Source organism: Lampris incognitus, chromosome 9 (assembly GCF_029633865.1).
Source record: "Lampris incognitus isolate fLamInc1 chromosome 9, fLamInc1.hap2, whole genome shotgun sequence".
In the NCBI taxonomy this organism is placed as follows: Eukaryota; Metazoa; Chordata; class Actinopteri; order Lampriformes; family Lampridae; genus Lampris; species Lampris incognitus.
Genome location: NC_079219.1, coordinates 23,374,238 through 23,393,943, shown reverse-complemented (window position 1 = coordinate 23,393,943; position 19,706 = coordinate 23,374,238). Strand labels below are relative to the sequence as shown.

The 19,706-nt window shown below is 43.7% G+C and overlaps 2 protein-coding genes across 5 annotated transcripts in view; one reads left to right on the top strand and one right to left on the bottom strand.

Annotated features, from left to right (window-relative positions):
- The window catches only part of oxr1a (oxidation resistance 1a), a 242,236-nt gene extending 239,610 nt beyond the window's left edge, over positions 1–2,626 (bottom strand). For all 3 annotated transcript variants that reach the window (XM_056285873.1, XM_056285875.1, XM_056285876.1), the window contains exon 1: positions 2,397–2,626. The gene's annotated coding sequence lies outside the window, so the exon portion shown is untranslated. The remainder of the gene's footprint in view (positions 1–2,396) is intronic.
- Positions 2,627–8,381: 5,755 nt separating this feature from the next.
- Positions 8,382–19,706, top strand: part of si:dkey-122a22.2 (uncharacterized) — a 48,314-nt gene continuing 36,989 nt past the window's right edge. For both annotated transcript variants that reach the window (XM_056285990.1, XM_056285989.1), the window contains exons 1-7: positions 8,382–8,517; positions 8,810–8,972; positions 9,245–9,316; positions 9,472–9,548; positions 12,682–12,782; positions 14,845–14,961; positions 15,716–15,790. In XM_056285990.1, coding sequence (XP_056141965.1) covers positions 8,458–8,517; positions 8,810–8,972; positions 9,245–9,316; positions 9,472–9,548; positions 12,682–12,782; positions 14,845–14,961; positions 15,716–15,790 — 665 coding nt within the window. In that variant the 5' untranslated portion in view covers positions 8,382–8,457. The remainder of the gene's footprint in view (positions 8,518–8,809; positions 8,973–9,244; positions 9,317–9,471; positions 9,549–12,681; positions 12,783–14,844; positions 14,962–15,715; positions 15,791–19,706) is intronic.

The following is a 19,706-nucleotide window of genomic DNA, read 5'->3' as shown; positions in this document are numbered from 1 at the left end:
TTTAAAAATAACTGTTTTGACTTTGACAAAAGTCGTCAGTGCACTACAAGGTTGATAAAGGCTGTATTTGGATTCTAATGAAGTGTTCAGTTTTAGTAATATAAGCTTACAACTCGTATTCTATTCTCGTGATTTGTTCATGCATTTTTTTCCATATGCAGAGGATAAAATAAAAAGCACAGACGTTTCAGTTGTTGCCTTCTTCAGTGTGCAGAGTACAACTTCATAAATTAAGGAACATTTGACCAGTTAGGAAACTGACCCTGTTCTAGTGCTAAATAGATCTTTTAAGATACCATACAAATCTCTCCTCACAAAGTTCAACATTCAATGACCTTGAAACATCCCGCAACATCTTACTCCCCCATTCCTCTTCAGCCAATTAGATTCCACAGGCAGATGGTGACACTCCTTCACTACCAGCATAACTTGCAGCTCCCTGTGGTCTCTTTGAGATATTTCAGATAGTTATGAAAGAATTGCAATAATTGTGTAGCAATGTCCACACAGAGCAATTAATAGCTCAGTATGAATGTTACTATAGAGATGCCCTTATAAACCATGAACCACTGAGAAACCACCATGGAACCACTTATTGTCCTTCCAACCGCATAATCTTACTGTAGATCTACATAAAAGCACTTTGTCCAAGATTATCCGCGAAGGAACCACTTCTCTTTCGAGTATAAGGGGAAGCCCTTCTACCTAATTTCAAAACCCTTCTGCTAGGGGAAAGGGAACAATCATTTCAAAACACTGGAGCGGGTATTAGTAATACACTATTTGTCTGCAGTCCTCAGGGCAGCGGTGAGGCTCTGCACTCTGCCTCGCTGCTGTGTGAGCATTAATGAGGATAGAGAGAAAGATGAGGCTAAATGCTGCTTTTATAATAACCCATAATTTTAGAGCCTTCCACAGATGTAATGGTAAAACACAAATTTCCTTTTAGTCCTTTAGTAGAACATATTCATCATCGTACATTTCCACGCTGTCGTAATGCTAGGGCATTTTCTCAAAAACTTGATCTGGGAAGCCTTTGCAAAATAAATGGAAGATGATTCATCTGATCAACTATTTGCATTCTTTTTTTAAATAACATATAATAATTTTGAGTAAGTGAAATAAGTTTGGTTTCATCAAGATACATCCGTTGGCAGAAGTGAACACTCACTTATGACAGCATGCCTGAGGTGCCATCAAGACTAGCAAGATCGCAGGTAATTGCATGACTAGAGTCATAATTGAAGAGATATGCATGCGTGTACATACTGTAACGTGCGTGGATAAGAAGACACGCTGGCCGCGGGCTCGCGGGTCTGACTCTTTAGTCGAGCGGTTAGCGAGGTCTCCTGCGGTGCGGGCGATACAGGTTCGCTTCCCGGCCGCGGCAGTTCCTGTGGTTGCGTTGTCCCCCGAGTTCGCTACAATACCTTACCACTTACCTTAACTATGTTAGAAGTCACACATGTTGCTTACTCCCACAAGGAACTGAATTCTCAACAGGTGGCACTCAATCTCATTAATTGAAGCAACAACTGCCATTTCTTGGTGATAGTTGCTGATATGATATTGCATCCATTTAAACGCATTTACGACATTTTAGTCAAGTACAGTTTGAGCCTAGGGGACACAACCAGATACAGTTTTGACACCCACCCCCCACTCCCAAAAACAATTGCCTTGTTTAATTATGTACTGGCGTTACAGGCCTACTCTGCAGGAGTTTTTGCATGTGCGATGATGACTCATTTCATTAAGCCTCATCCTCACTCCCTGCCAAAATGCTATTTGCTGAGCGGTGAACTTTCGACACCTCATACATACACTTGGGAATAACGCGGCAACTTTGATTAAACATCTTAACATTTTACGTGACCCAACACACGTTACAGGTGTGTGTGCGTCAAACCCGTGCAATTGCTCGACATAGTGGATACACACGCTGCCGACACAGACATGCGTCCTTTAACCAGGAGCTGCTCAGCATTCGACCACATTTCCACAAATGAAATACAAAACGTCTTCTTTCTTTTCTCTTTCTGATTTACCCTAGCCACTTGCAAACTCCCGCCACCTGAACTGCCCTCCTCAATCCAGCTGCCCAGGTATTGCACCGCCGCCTATTTCATCAGCGTCCTTACAACAACTACTTCACATTAGCCTACAAATGCCGCTATCCCATCATGGTCGACACGCTGCATCCGAGAGGGGGGGGGGGCAAAACAAACAAAAACAAAAACACGCTGCACTTTCAAACAATTTACAAAAACACCGATCAATCGGTGAAACACGATTTGTTCATCGAATCGCCAAGACTTAAAAAAAAAACCCAAATTAGCCGGACCTCCGGACGAGCTTGTCCCAACAAGAGCCCAGGCGGTAGGTAGCCTACTTACTTTCACACCGGGGCCTGAGGTCATGATGTGACGGGCGGCTTCGGACGTGTGTGTGGGAACACGGAAACGCTGGCTGGTCGTCTCACCGCTCCGTCGGGGCGCGCGGCATACGTCGCAGTGGCGCGGCTACACAGCGGCGGACATGCGGAGCAATTTGACCTTCTCCTCATAGAAACTACCATTAGCGAAACGTAGGATGGGGGAGGAGCGGACCATACCAAACACGATATAAGAAGCGCCGCTCAACTCCTCCCCGGCTAGGCAACGTCAATACTATATAGGATGGAAAGCTGAGAAAGAATAAATAAATAAATAAAACAACGTCAAACTGTTAAAGGGGAATCTTTCATTGACATCGTGTGTGTGTGCGTCTTGGTGCGTACCTTGTTGGACGGTGGACTGTATGACTACGCGGTCAAGTGTACCTCCATTCAGTTGTACTGGAGCAGATCTGACATCGTTGCATAAGGCTACAATTAGATAAATCAGTTGGCTAAATCACGGGCTTGAAGATCTAATCAGTCAAACGGCCCACTGCCGAGATGTTTGATACACTGCCAGCTGCTCTGCTATGTCACATCTGTGTTGAGGTAAACCAAATAAGATAATTTGTTGTTGGCGATGACTAAAAAAAAAAGAAAGTTGTGCGAGTTTGCCAATATAGGTAATCACCTTTTTACTTGGTTTCACAATATGCGTGCTTATATATAAAGCACCAACGCCCGTTTATATGGAGTGAGTTTGAGTTACATTAATCATTTTAGTGGGGTAGATACGGCGTTAGGACGATATGCGCTCGCTGCCATATCCATATGTCCTACTGTAGTGCAATTTAGTGACCAAAAATTGTACCGCGCATGCGCAGTAATACCATAGGATGAAACGATTCCGACTGTGGTACCACCAATGGTACGCAAAACTCCCCTTAGTGGAAATGTGTTGTCTGCCCTGAGAAATTGGCAAAGCCCCATCAATACCATTGAAATATGTGATTAAGGTGACTTAATCACAGTATTATCATACTAGTCTGAGGTGAGACTGTATTTATCAGCAGAGAGGTTAACATGTGGCCTTTTAGTTCTGTCATGATGAGAAACTGGTCTGTTGTGCTTGAGCTATATATGTGTGTGTGTGTGTGTGCGCGCGTGTGTGCGCCCTCATGTTAGTCGTTGAGATTTGCCTGTGGCTTAGTAAATTGGTGGCTTGTATTATAGGTGGATTGTTGGATACTTTAATTTAATCAGAGGTGCTTGGTCCAGAGTGTGCTAGAACAATCTGCAAAGAGCAGATATGGACTCCTCTCTCTGGTACCCCCCAACAACACCAGAGCCTCGAGCCCACTGAGATGGAAACAGAACATTTCTCAAGTATAAATGAAGACTTGTTACTGTATTGATTGATGGGGCACTTCAGCACCTAAGGGCTAAAATCGATGAGCGCCACATGGAGCCTGCATGAGGGCTGAAGACTGATGCTTCTGATGTCTAAACCCCACGAGCCCTCCACAGTACACTCATAAATAAATGAATAAGGAGACACCGCATTTCCTCACAAAAGGGTTTGTTTTTAATCAGTCGAAGGGCAAGTGATGGCAAAATATTTACCATAAACCACTAAACTAACACCAAAAGCCTCTGTTCAGGTGTAAAGAGTTCTACGCTGCATGTAATGCAAAGTGTAGCCCTAATTTTCCTAGCCCTTAAAAGGGCTACCCAGGAAATAAATGAAAGAAGAACGAAGAAGGCTTCTCTCCTCCAAAATAAATGATATGAAATGATGTGCTTTGTCTTGCGGAGATTAATTTGGCTTGAGAGCTATTGAGATTTAATAACTCTGAGTTTGCTCTTGGACTGAGTTAATCTGGAGATCTCTTATTCCCTGTATCGTTGCAGCTCAGTGATTAAAATGAAAACGCAGCATGACCAAAGCCCCTTGAAGGGAGACTGGAAACTGTTAGTTTTTTTTTTCATCCTCTGTGAATGAGAGCATACTATCAGATGGCATTTGGACTTGTGACCACAATGAATGACATTCACTTTTAATCTTTGTGTCTGCCACTCTGCATCAGGTTCTTTTCCTGCAGGGAAGCTTTTCATCCACTATGTGCTCGACAGTGATGGAGGACATGGAGAGCTCCAGGTCAGACAGAAGGAGGTGTTTGTAAACTGACCTTCAACAGAGCCACCCAGCTTTGCTGCTGTTGCACATATTTCACGACCGGCAACTGTTCCCTTCTTTAACACATTCTAGCTCTTGGTGCATTTATAGTTGCAAAATATATGATGTCAACAGGAATGAGCTCCATTAGTATCACACCAATGCAACACCCGCAGAGGCGGGGGGGAAAAGAGTCTTAAATAGTTCCCATTTCAGCTCTCAAGAAATTGCTATCACTTGTGCATAGTTTGAGATATTTCATTGAACGAAGAAAACTATTCAAATATTTTGATTTTTAGAATTTCATACCCCCCCCCCCTTATTCAGTGTCATTCTTTTCAGTGTGTTTCAATTGCGACCAAGAGCCAAAGCTGCAGTACATCTGCTGTACAGGAGTTTCCCTTTGAGCCGATTCAATAGATCATCCCGCCATTCAGTCACCGAATCTCATAAAAGCAAGCCAACATGTTGGGAGATATGAACACCACCTGACAATCGTGTGAATCAGACGTTTGGCGATGGCCCACGGAGACAAAGGTTTCCTGCTGTGGACGTTATCCAGTTAACCTGCTCGGTGGAGGAAATGGCTTTTCATCGACTCCCGACGCTGTCTCAATTATGACTTGATGTGTCAGTGTTTTTGTGCTCCTGTGCATTTGTCTCCCCTCACTGCTTGAGATGGTGGGTTGATCTGTATTTGTGATATTAATTTCTTTTAAAAAAATGACATCCATTTTTAATGTTTTAGATCAAACATGAGGCAATAATTTAAAAATAAATGGGGGCTGGGAAAAAAGAATTGCAAGCAAAAAGAAACCCTGTCAAGCAGAAATGGGAGTTGTCTGAGCTTACCTGAGCCCAAAGGAAAAACACAGAGACGTTCACACACACACACACACACACACACACACACACACACACACACACAGCAGACATATTTGGCATTGGTCTATACTACATGTGTTTGTGTTGTTTACTCCTCAGCTCCAGTGCCTGTCCTCCTCCTTATCTGTTGGTTGTAGGAAGTGCTGCGTGTGAGGCTTGCTGAATGTCAAGGTAGGCAGGAAAGTAGTGAACATCACCAAAAGCTGTCTGCTACCTCGGGAAAGATGTCTTGGATGGTGTCGAGATGATCCTGGAATACAGTAATGACCTCTCTTTGTTGTGCTCCGGGTCAGAACGCGGCCCAGTGTGGCTTTAACAAACTGAACATTACTCTGAGGAAGACTATCTATCCATGAGACCTGATCATCGATGTGCAGAAACCAGTGGATTCAAAAACCCACAGATTCAAAAACATTAAAAAGAGAAGTGGGAAAATATTGTTTAAGTAATACATGTTGAGTAAAAATGACATTTGCGAGAAATGAGCAAAGGACAGCATGAGTGCTAGTGAAATGCATGAATTTTAAAAGAAAGTAATCATAAAAAAGCGATGCAGCTCAATCTGACAGTCTCTGGGAGCAATCAGCAGTGGAATCAATGGGTTTGATTTGAAGCTTTATCTACAATCACTGACATGTAAAGCCCCAAACTCAGCTCTGGTAATCCTTAGGACAAGCAACAAATGTCACCCGTCAGTCTATTTTGAGGACATATTAACATAGCGACATGGTTTTCCTATACAGTGAATGTAGTTGCTATGCCTTTCATTTGAATTTCAAGAGCAGACAAACAACAATAAAATCCACACTATTTTTCCGGTGAGAAAACAAATATAACCCAAGCCAGAGCATCCAGGAAGGACTGCATGACTTCTTCTTAAATGCTAAATGTTACTGAACAATTGTCAACGGGGAAAGCTGCTGCAACTGAAGTTATGGCTCTGTCCGTCTGATGAGGCCATTCTTCTGTCAGTCCTAATTAAGCAGAGCTAGAACAGATGCAAAAGGTTGAGGAGGCCCTGCACCATTAACTGTTATCAACCCCGGAAACCCCTATCAAAAACAATACACACAAATACAAAAACACTCGCACCCACTCATCCATGCACACAAACACATGCCTGCATGTCAACACACACACACACACACACACACAGTCACACACACAGACACACACACACAAGCACACGCAGACTGGCAGCAGAAGATATCTGAGGCTCAGGGAGCCTGACAGTGAAGTCGGTGCCTAATATTAATCATTTCTCTTTGGCCGAGCTTTTTAATTACTGCAATCAATTCACTACATAGCCCCAGTCATTTGCTATCTAACGGCTTTTATTGTTCAGGTTAAACTTTGTTCCAGACATTGTTTACTGGATAATAGTTCAGGGTACTTCCATAAATAACATGTTTTTTCCCCCTCTCTCTTAAACAAACTGTCTCTGTGTACAATGTGTTGCAGGGAAAGTATTACAGCTATTAACACAATGAATATGGGGTTTCTGAGAGACAGAGAGAGAGAGAGAGGAAACATAAAAATGAGGTCATAGTCATCGTAGTGTCCCCAGCAGCTGTGAGATGATCTGCTTCTGATGTCATGGACTGTCTTTATTTCCACCAAGCGCATGAATATTTCCTCCGAAACAGTGAGCTGTATGAATCATTTATCTAGGCATCCTTTATGTGCAAGATGTTTACTGACGTAAAACGTTGGCAATCTGAAAACATAGTGCAAAACAACTGCTGTGTGAAAGCCTACATGAATGGCGCAGAAGGTCGTCAATATTGATGTCCTAGTCTGTATGAGTCAAACCAACCCTCTGCCATGCTACATACAGTATGTATGTCTGCATAAAATTGATTATTTCCCCCCAGCCCTTTGAAGATTCTCACCCGAATGTGTTATAATAAATGATAAGAACTTGACCAGTGTTTCTCTGTTCCTCGATGTGCAGTTACTGCCACAAATGCCGTGTAGTCATATATTTGTTATGCTTACAAAACATAGGTTGTTGAATGGTGATTACGGTCCTATCCAGTATTAATCCTGCTGGCCTTTGTGTGTGAGAGAAAATACAATTTGGGGTATACCATGTGTTCCCAGAACATGGAATACAGAGACCCCTGCAGGCCACTGGCTAGAGAGAGAGAGAGAGAGAGAGAGAGAGAGAGAGAGAGAGAGAGAGAGAGAGAGAGAGAGAGAGAGAGAGAGAGAGAGAGAGAGAGAGAGAGAGAGAGAGAGAGAGAGAGAGAGAGAGAGAGAGAGAGAGAGAGAGAGAGAAGTTGTGGGGTGTTCATTACCAGGGTGTGCACCTGGATTCTTGATCAAAACACAACACTGAACAATTGAAGATTATTTATATATATTTTTAGCGTGTACTGTGTTCTTTCCTGTTTTGGAAAGGCTGCGTTGAGACCTAAGAGTGTGCCAGGAATTTCTTTTAATTTCAGTTTGCAGAATGAAAACACCAAGCTAGACATGTTAGATTAGAGGAATGGATTTAGTGTTAGAGGCCTGATATAAATCAAATCTCATGGCACCATGAACTCAAGCGACCATTTGACTGAAGGTGGGACAGACAATGCAATGCAGTCAAGTCTGTTGAAACTCTCCGAAGTCGTGAAATTTCAGACTGTTTGTCAACTGACTGATTTACGTATCTCCTCTATTTGTCCCTGTCTCACTGGATCTGATCATAACAATAAATCAGCGATGTATCCCAGGTATAGGAAAATGAAAATATGGGACAATACACATCAGATTGCACGATTATTATCATTATAACACTGTGGAAATACGATTCTTCAACAGAATCTTAAAATTGTCCCTACTTTTCCAGTTACGACACTAAAAGGTGATCTCTATTTTGAAATGTAGCGTAAATGTAATGTTTTTTGTTTCGTCTCGGCTCCTGTACCTTAACCCGGAAGTTGCTGATTTGAAATTGCTTAAAACAAAAAAAATTTGGGAGTTGCTTTATTTATTCACCATTACGCTAACTCTTTAACTAAAATTCAAAATGCGTAGAAGGACCGAAGGCCAAGAACTATCCGAGGAAATGTCTAAAGCGGATGAAAAGGTATGTGAGGCTAAGGCTAGCCAGTTGCTTAACTCTTTGACAGCTCATCTTTCCTGGTAGCTCCTGCTAGTTAGCGGCCAATGATAACTGTTTAGGATGCCTGCTTTACGAGGCAGCATCCGTCATACCTGCACAGAGTCGTCTTTTGCCAGCTGTGATTAAAGATTATCGCCATTTAGATAAAACCTGCAAATTCACTAGATTACAATTAGCTACTGCAGTTGGTACCGGGGTAATGCCTGTTACTTAAATCGCCATTAACGTCGCTCATTCTCCCACCACTCATCTTAAGGATGTGGATCAGGCACAGCCCATTCAACCTAAAGTGAAAAGCAGCTTCAGATACGGGTCCATGCTCATGAACTTCGGGAAGTTTTTGCTTCTCGCTATCATCGTTCCTCCGTTCCTCAACTACGCATCGCTGCAGAAAGAAGGACAGTTGCTACTTCCCAAAGGTGACATCCTCAGTCCTATATTGATATCCACACAACACAGTCATGTTGTTAGTCATATTGTTACTCGCTAAACCGATTCTGTATCTCATGTATTCAGGTTGTTTGAATTGTAACTCAGTTTGACAGCTGTGCTTGGAAGACTTTAAACAGCCCCATCAAACCATGTAGAAAGCCAAAAGTAATATTACAAATATATATATATATATATATATATATATATATATATATATTCTTCTTTTGATGCCTAATACATAATTCCTCCACATTTACAGATGGCCAGATTGTCGATATTGGTTTGGGCCAGAAAATGCACCTATTGTGTAAAGGAAAAGGAAGTCCAGCTGGTAATAAAATATGTACTCTATGAATATGATTAGGTGTATCAATGAATTTTTTTACTTATCCTAAATATCCAAGCCTCACGCAACTCTTTTATCATTTATAGTTTCTACCAAATGATTTTGACCTACTGTCATGTGCCTCTGGTTCTGTTTTTCAGTCATATTGGATGCCCCAACTGGAATGTCCTCAGATATTTGGCATTATGTTCAAGAGAGCATTTCTTCACTGACAAGGGTGGGGTATTGACAAAGCTATATAGTATGAGCCAAAACATTATGGCCACCTACCTAATATGCTGTTGGTCCTCCATGTGCCACCAAAACAGCACCGACCTGCCGAGGCATGGACTCTACAAGATCTTTGAAGGTGTCCTGTGGTATCTGGTACCGAAACATAAGCAGCAGATCCTTCAAGACTTGTAAGTTGCGATGTGAGCCACCGTGGATCGGACTTGTCGGTCCAGCACATCCCACAGATGCTCAATCGGATTGAGATCTGGTGAATTTGGAGGCCAGGGCAACACCTTGAACACTTCATCATGTTCCTCAAACCATTCCCGAACGTGTGCAGTGTGGCAGGGCGTATTAACCTGCTGAAAGAGGCCACTGCCATCAGGGAGTACCGTTGCCATGAAGGGGTGTACCTGGTCTGCAATAATGTTTAGGTAGTTGGCACGTGTCAAATTGATGTCAACATGGATGGCTTGACCCAGGGTTTCCCAGCAGAACATTACCCAGAGCATCAGACTCCCCAAATCGGGTTGCCTTCTTCCCAGTGCATCCTGGTGCCATCACTTCCCCAGGTAAATGGTGCACACGTACACAGCCATCCACGTGATCTAAAAGAAAAAGGGTCTCATTGGACCAGGCGACCTTCTTCCACTGCTCCAAGGTCCAGTTCCAATGCTCATGTGCCCATTGTAGGTGCTTTCGATAGTGGACGGGGGTCCTCATAAGCATTCTGACTGGTCTGTGGCTACGCAGCCCCATACGCAGTAGGGTGCGATGCACTGTGTTGTGACACATTCCTCCCGTAACTATCATTAAAATTTTCTGTGACTTGTGTCATAGTAGACTTTTTGTCAGTTTGGACCAGACGGATAGCCTTCATTGCCGCTCGTGCATCGATGAGCTTTGGGGGGCCCAACACTTCGGTAGGTACTCACCACTGCTGACAGGGAGCACCCCACAAGCCTTGCCGTTTCAGAGATGCTCTGACCCAGTCGTCAGGTCCCAGTTCTCCTGAATCAACCCGTTGACTACGAGAACTGATTGTTCACTCGCATCTAATCTACCCAGACCTTGACATGCGCCCTTGTTTGGAGATGATCAATGCTATTTGGGTCACCTGTGTGTGGTCATAATGTTTTGGCTCATCAGTGTGTGTGTGTGTGTGTGTGTGTGTGTGTGTGTGTGTGTGTGTGTGTGTGTGTGTGTGTGTGTGTGTAAGGGGATTATGGATGTACACCGATCAGCCAAAACTAAAACCACTGACAGGTAAGTGAATAACATTGATTATCTCCTTACAGTGGCACCTGTCAGGCTTGGATATACTAGGCAGTAAGAGAACAGTCAGTTCTCTCTTTTTTTTCTTTTCTTTTTTTTAAGTTTATTTTTTTCGGCAATTTCTGCTTTATTTTAACAGTAACAATAGAGAAAGACAGGGGAGAGAGAAGGGGTGGCATGCAGCAAAGGGCCCGGGCCGGATTCAAACCCAGGCCGCTGCAGTAAGGACTTAGCCTTATATGTTGTATGTGCTCTACCAGGTGAGCAACCGGGGTGCTCCCTGAACAGTCAGCTCTTGAAATTGATGTGTTGGAAGCAGGAAAAATTGATCTGAGTAACTTTGACAATGGCCAAATTGTGATGGTTTGACAACTGGGTCAGAGCATCTCCAAAATGGCAGATCTTGTGGGGTGTTCCCGGTATGTAGTGGTCAGCTCCTACCAAAAGTGGTCCAAGCAAGGACAATTGGTGAACCAGTGTCAGGGTCATGGGCGCCCAAAGCTCACTGACCCACGTGGGGAGCGAAGGCTAGCCCATCTGGTCCGATCCCACAGAAGAGCTACTGTAGTTCTGTTGCTGAAAATTTAATGCTATGATAGACATGTGTCAGAACACACAGTGCTTTGCAGATTGATGTGTGGGGCTGCATAGCTGCAGTCTGGACAGAGTGCCCATGCTGACCCCTGTCCACCGCCGAAAGTGCCTACAATGGGCACATGAGCATCAGAACTTGACCATGGCGTAATGGAAGAAGGTGGCCATGTCTGATAATCACGTTTTCTTTTACATCATGTGGACAACCGGGTGCATGTGTGTCATTTACCTGGAGAAGAGATGGCACCAGGATGCACTATGAAGGCAAGCCGGTGAAGGTAGTGTGATGCGCTGGGCAATGTTCTGCTGCGAAACCTTGGGTCCTGGCATTCAAGTGGATGTTGCTTTTTTGACATGTACCACCTACCTAAACATTGATGCAGACCAAGTACACTTCTTGATGGCAAAGATATTTCTTGATGGCAGTGGCCTCTTTCAGCAGGATAATGTGCCCTGCCACACTGCAAAAAAATGTTCAGGAATGGTTTGAGGAACACGACAAAGAGTTCAAGTTGTTGGAGATTTGCTGGAAAAACAAGTCCGATCCATGGAGGCCTCACCTCACAACTTAAAAGGATCTGCTGCTAATGATACCACAGGACACGTTCAGAGGTCTTGTGGAGTCCATGCCTCAATGGGTCGGAGCTGTTTTGGTGGCACAAGGGAGACCTACACAATATTAGGCAGGTGGTTTTAATGTTTTGGCTGATTGATGTATCTTTATATATGAACAAAAATATGGGCTAATCAGGTTGTTGAATTTATTTCTCAGATCTGTTGTGACCCTTTAGTGAGATGAAGGAAGGTGCTTAACTACATTGCTTTTTCTTTTGCCCAAAAGCTAATGCAACAGCTTGTATGGTCATGTTTTGTTTTGTTTGGGGGGCATGTTGGGACAGTCCTTTTAATAATAGCCCTGTCACATCCTGTCATTTCAACACAGCAGAAAGTTGGGGCTGACAGCCTGCCCTCTGTTGTTTGTCTGATGTACATGACCCAAATGAGGTCACACCGGCTTGTGCAAGGCCTGACTACATCTGAACAACACAACAATAAAAAGTCAACTTAGAGTTTACTTTGCACTTGCCATCCTCTCCTTTTCAAAAGGGATTTTTGGGAACGCTTGTATGACCAGCCATCAGCCTTAAAGTGCTTTTTCAGGTCGGTGTAGTCTCAAGTGGCTGAGGAAAGAATTTATAGTGAAAATTTGTTTAAAAATAGGAGATACAAGCTGAACTTTTTGCCTTTCTGTTTGTCACGTTGTCCAGGTGTGCACCTATGATAGAATGGGATTGGGGTTCAGCAGGCGGGTGATGCAGAACAAGACCACAGGAGCTGAGAAAGTTTGGGGAATGTCAACAAGCGGACGGTTAGTACTTTTTTTTTTAAGTTACAATGACCTCGGGTGCTTCTCATGGTAAACATGTTGAGTTAAGCTGTCCTAAGTCAAACAGCTGTGCATGAGATTTATACTCTTAACATCATCACGTGCATTTTTGAATTGTTGATAACGTTATAGTCTCCGAACAGCTCGGTAAGCACTTTCAAGCCAGCTCACTCATCTGTCTCCTCAGCCTGTGGTTATGGAGACTGATGGAAGATAATCAATATTGGGTAAAACCTTGGCGAGGTGTAAGCCTGAATGCAGGCGTCAGCTAACACAAAGTGCAGCATGGGTCAGTGTAGATCTGAGCTGCACTTAGAGTCTGTATAGAGAGCAGTGCACCTACAAAGCCAGATTTAACAGTGTTGACCTGATTCTATAAGACGATCTGTGATGGGAGTTGTCCACTTGATAACTGCAATGTCACACACTCCGCCCAAAGTTTTTTGGGGTTTTTTGGCGGGGGGGATTTTTCCCCCTTTATCTCCCCAATTGTACTTTGGCAATTACTATTTTCCAAGCTGTCCCGGTCTCTGCTCCACCCCCTCTGCCGACTATGGCTGCAGACTATGACATGTTTCCTCCGATACATGTGGAGTCGCCAGCTGCTTCTTTTCACCTGACAGTGAGGAGTTTCGCCAGGGGGACGTAGCGCATGGGAGGATCATGATATTCCTCCCCCAGTTCTCCCTCCCCTCCTGAACAGGTGCCCCGACCGATCAGAGGAGGCGCTAGTGTAGCGAACAGGACACATACCCACATCCAGCTTCCCACCCGTAGACATGGCCAATCGTGTCTGTAGGGACACCCACCCGACCAAGCTGGAGGTAACATGGGGATTCGAACTGGCGATCCCTGTGTTGGTAGGCAACAGAATAGACCGCTACACTACCCAGACCTGCCCCCCCAACGAAAAAAAAAGTATTTTTGCCAAATTTTGTTGACAGATGTCAAAATTACATGGTCTGAAGCTTCAGCATTTGGCACTGCAGCACACATGCTCAAATGAGTCAGAGAAGTTCAAAATCAATTCCCTTATGTTTTTTTCTAAGCAGCAGCCACAATCCTATCCTTTAAACAGTATATCCCTTGATTAAGTTGCTGTTTGGGACCCCTCAGCAAGTGTCCAAGCCAGCTGGTACTAATGTGGAGATTGGTGTCCAATAAAGTTGCTTAATAAACTGCAGCCTTGCCCTCGTCCTTTTCCTGTGCTGCCTTGGGATTCAGCCCTAATCTTCCTGTCTTTGACACCGTATTGCATTCGTTGAGCGTTAAATCTGTCTGAAGGATGAGTGGTGGTTTGCCGACGGTCAGCAGTCTAGTTTACCTTGGCATCTGGCCCAGGCAGCAGGCAGCTGCCCATTTTTGATGTAAGCAATCAATTTACCAGAATTCAATATCTCAAGGGGTTTGACTACTTCACGTTCCCTTTTCCTAGTGCTGTGAAATCTTTATTTCAGCGCGCCGCCTCAGGTTTTTATTCATAAGAGCTGGAATCTGAGTACAACAGATGGCTGTCAGTAAAGGGCTGCTGCATTTCATGTCTTGACGATATGTTTGGTGGTGTTTATTTTTCCTGCAGTGTTTTGCAAGCTTAACGAGTCCAGAGCCCTTCTTTATCCTTTAATTTAGGTTTGAGATCAGTCTTTTTTTCTTTTCGTTTTTTAAATCCTTTCTAATTTTTTTTTTAATCTTGGTTGAGCTGGGCTGCTGTGCTTAGAAATATGTTACATTTCACATTTTGCTTGAACAAGTCATGGTGGTGAAAAATTGTTTCACTTTGTTTCAGTTAACATTAGTGCAAGAAATTTTTTCTTAGCTGTTGTTTGTGTAGGTGATTTCTACTGCCCAGTGATAATAACCATCTAACAGGTCCTTATTAATGAACTTGGAAAACAGGATGAAAATAAGATGCCATTAATGACTGCCTGGCCTTGTGTTAATGATTTATACCAGGAGTCCTAGACTCATCCAGCACAACAATAAATAAACTTCCTTGCAGAATATATTTTATCGGAGACAGATGAGCCTTGTTGTTTTCTTCCAGGATGGTGGATGATCTCCATCGACTCCTCGGGGCGGCTGAGATAGTTATGCCTTTCATCCTGGTGGGCTCTGAACTGGGCACACTCAACGCCAGGTTCTACACCCACATCTATGATGTGTGAGTTTCTTAATACAGATTATTATTGTGTCTTATTATATTTGATGCTAATTTCATTGAGCATACTTTTGAATTGTCTAATAAATCACTCTATTAGCCAGGTAAAAGATGAGAGAATAAACTTTGCTACGATGGAATAAGTTTTTTAATAAGTGGCATTCAATCATAGAGAAGAAGAAGCAGTGCAAAAAAATTTATGAAAATATCTTCCAATCTCTTCCACAAATCTGTAAATCTCCACATTAAACATTAATATCCATGTTCCCATGGCATGTTATTACAGAATTCTATCATATCTTCTTTTAATTTGTTTGAAGTATTCTGAGATTGGTTCCCTCTCTCAAACACACTATTAAATCCGCGGGGCACACGTACTCCAGAAGCCATTCCTATCATCACACACCACTTCCCATTTCGGAGACAACATGGTGATTAACGTGACCGACAGCCTGTTCCAGGGTGAAAGATTTAGCGTTTAATCAGCAATGATGTCATGGCCGTTAAGGGACTAAATGAAGTAGTGGTGAGCGGATGACATCGTCAGAATGGAAATATTGCCCTCGGATGTGGTGACTGGTCATCTGTATGTGGGGACATGGATTGACAAATATAGAGACAGAAAGACGGTATGGTGCAATCCATCATGCACTCATTACAGCCCAGGCCGGGAGGTTAAAGTGGACCAGAGTCGATGAGTCTTAACTTCACGTGTGTGTTGTGTGTGTGTGTGTCCTCGTCCTCTTTTTGTCCTCAGGCAAGTGTCTGACCTGCTGCTGATTGATCCCATCCCAGAGGAGGTCTTTGAGGAGGACCAGTGGAAAGAGTACTGGTAAGTCACAGTAGCACCTTCATTGAAGTAGGAAGGATAAATTGGTACTGAGGATAAGAACATTCACTTTGGATGACTATCATTTTCTGGGAGGAGCTCATTAGCATGATTAATTGGAAGGAAAAGAAAGTCATTAGCTGATCACACTCTCAACATGAAACATATAAGAAGGACAATCAGGATGGTGGTGATCTGTGATCTGACGACAAAACGTTTAATAACACTTTTCATTCTCAAGGCGCGACACATGTTGAACTGTAGTCATTGCCATGCCATATATCTCATTTTCTATTAATTATGATATGAAGAGGACATATTTCTACCGTATGAATGATAATCACGAAGGAGCGATGTGGGAAGAATTGTCAACTATGACATGTAGCATGTCAGATTGTTAACACGGTGACAGTATTTTTTGTAGCAATACAGTGCATGTAGTAGTCATTAAAAGTTTTTCCACCACAGTAGAGATTAATCTGAAACACTTTAACAATTTATCAAACCACACTACACATTGAGTTGTAACTGTCACCTTGGTACATTAACTGCAGAGCAGAAGAAGCTTTTGAGACTTGCTTTATTGCATTTGTGTCATTGCTGCAAAAAAAGAGAACAAAATCTGTTTTCTTACAACAAATCAACCCCCCCCCCCCCCAAGAACCCCCCCCCCCCCAAAAAGGGTATTTCTTCCATTGTTAGTCAATTCCAATATCTGACATCTGGAATGATCAAAGATCATGTTCACTAAGATCTAATTCCTGACCCCCATGGTAAAAATGACCACTAAAAGCCCAATCACCATGATGACAACGGTATTCAGTTCAGCTTCCTTTAATGGTGAATTAGAGGTAGGGGTTATCTGTCTGTCGGCTCATGCAGGGTGCATGAGGGTTACAGAACATACCGAAGTCAGGAGGAGATGATCTGCCATGCTCTCACTTATTCTCTACTGCGAACTACTGCGAGATGACCTTGTTCCTGTGAGACTTCAGGAGATGACATAATCAGCACTGAGGTCTCTTAAAGAGACAGTATGTACTGAACAGGGGACTTCTTCTCAACTACTGATACAACATTCCCCGTCTGGTATCGTAGGATACCACTACTACATTTATCTGAATGTGAGGGGGTAGACTCTCCTGGTTTTATCAGCGGGCAGAAGTAAAACTATTTCAGATATAGGTCTAAGGAGCAACTTCGTCTCGTCCTTGTTTGCTGTCTTGATTTCAACTTTACAAACTCTGCCATCGCTACTAAGGAAAGCCTTATTGACATGTCCCAAAGGCTATTCATTTCACTTAGTCTGACAGTCTTTCATGAGGACTATGCTCCCTTCTGTAATGTTCTGCCTGTCAGACTGCCACTTCGATCTTGGCTGGAGCGTAGACAAATACTGTTTCCGCCAGCCATCCCAAAAGATGCTGGCCAGACTTTGTACATGCTTCCATTGACGCTTATAGAGGTCCTTGTTGTCAATTCACCAGGAAGCATGGAGGAGGACCTGCTGTTTGAGTGAGTAGTGTCATGGGGGTAAGTATGAAAGGCTGTGACAGAAACTTACCAGTTATCCTTTAACCTAATGTATCCTTATACTAATGTATCCTTTAACCTAATGCACACAGACACCATGTCTCTATCTGGCCTTCCGTACTCCACGGATCCTCAGGCGCCATGTCTCTATCTAGCCTTCTGCACCCAGTCACCATGTCTCTATCTGGCCTTCTGTACTTCACGGATCCTCAGCTCAAACGTCTTTTTGTGAACTGACCTGTCCTTAACCCACCCAGACAACACACCATCCTACGTGACTAAAACCGACTCTAACCAGCCTGCTCTGGGTAGCGGACAGCTGCAGGCATCCTGCTTATCAGCTAGCTGCCTGCAAACTTCCCCTATAAAGCATACACATTCCGACCCCTCATCATCAGACCTTGCAGATTGCCTAGCTATTCTGTGTCTGATCCTTTCTGCAGAAAGCTCATTAAATTTCTGTTTAATCTATTACACTTGCAAGACTCTTTATTTTCAGATTTCTACCACAAGGCTCTTCTGGGTCTGTGGACACTGGGACCAGAGGTCTCGAATTCACAATAGCTGTCACCTCAGCCATCAAGGTAGAAAGGACTTCATGTGTAAGCCTAGAAGATCCAAACTGAAAGATCACGGAATCCAAGATTTTCCGGGTGATTCCGATCATGCGTTCCCACACCCCCTCGCCCCCCATATGTGATGCATGGAGTGGATTGAAAATCCAAACACATCCTTGATCTGTGAGAAATCTGTTCACTTTAGTCTCGTCAAGGTTAGAAAGCATATGAAGTTTGCGACAGGCTCCAATGAAGTTGGTTCCCTTGTCTGACCATATCTGTTTGACTGGCCCACAGATGGCTATAAAACACCTCAGGGCATTTATGAAACAAGAATTATCCATGGACTCAATGATTTCCGCGTGAATAGCTCGGAGGCTCAGACAAGTATATAAGACGGCCCATCTCTTGTCGTTAGCATGGCCACCTCTTGTTCTGCGGGTGGAGACTGTGCAGGGCCCAAATACGTCGATGCCAACATAGGAGAATGGGGGGGGGGGTCAACACTGAGTCGATCTGTGGGCAGATCGACCACTTTCTGTACCTGAAAACTTCCACAGAGCCTGCAGCAAGTAACGCATTTGTAGATAATGGAACACACACATCTCTTGGCACCCACCACCCAAAAACCTGCTGTACGGACAGCACCCTCTGTAAAGAGTCGCCCTTGTTGTTGTGATTGCTCGTGATAGTGCCTTACCAACAGAGTTGTGATGGGGTGTCGTCCTGGAATTATGATGGGATTCCTCTCCTCATATCTAATTTTAGCTTGAGATATGCGCCCACCTGCCCTCAAAAGGCCGTTCTCATCTAAGATCGGGTTCATTGTATGAAGGGGATTCTCCCTTGGCACATCATTGTGGGGTCTGATGCACTGAACTTCCTTTGCATAGATTCCCTCCTGCACAGCTCGGATTATGACATTCTGGGCTTGTGTCAGCACATCCATAGTGTAAGCATTTTCACAATGATGCCATCCTTTGCAGAGTCTCAAATCTTCAGATTTTTCTCCCTTGAAGAGATGATCAATGTGTATGAGACATACTATAGCCCGAGAGCGTGACTTCCAACTAGAGAAGCACTCAAAGTACTGCAACTTAAGACAGTCATCTCTATTGGCAGTACTGAGAGTTGACACTTGAGGACGAATGTCAACATTGTCAGTTGAATCCACAAGGTCGTAGGTGTCTGTATTAAGAGACATCCATCCTGATTGCGTCAAGATTGTCAAACCTGTAAGCCATGTAGTATCCTTGAGATGAGCTGCTGGGACAGACCTTGTCGCGTGATCTGCTGGATTCTGCTCAGTAGACACATAGTGCCACTGTTGAGGGTGGGAGCATCTTCTTACTCTTTGGACTCTGTTGTTCACGAAGACATAGAATCTATGCTTTTCATTGCAGATATATCCAAGGATGATCCTGCTGTCTGTGAAGAAAGTCACTGCGTCTAATTTTAAGTCCATTTCCAATGTAATGAGCTCTGCAATATCCGCAGCTAACATGGCTGTGCAGAGTTCAAGCCGAGGAGTAGTGTAATCTGGTCAAGGTGCCAGCTTTGCTTTCCTAAGGATAAAGCCTGAGTGGTAGTTTCCATCCATGTCGAAGACCCTCAGATATGCAACAGCAGCTATGGCCTTCACGGAGGCATCAGAGAAGACACAGACTCACAAGTCAGTCTCTAAATGCTTTGCTCAACTAGAGACTGAGGACATTCTCCCAGCTTTCATTGCTAAAACTGGGTGGAAACAATTGGGAGTTTAAAAAAACTGCAGAATCAATCCAAAGTCTTTAGGGTGGGGCCGTCACATTGGGGCGGTGACATGCAGA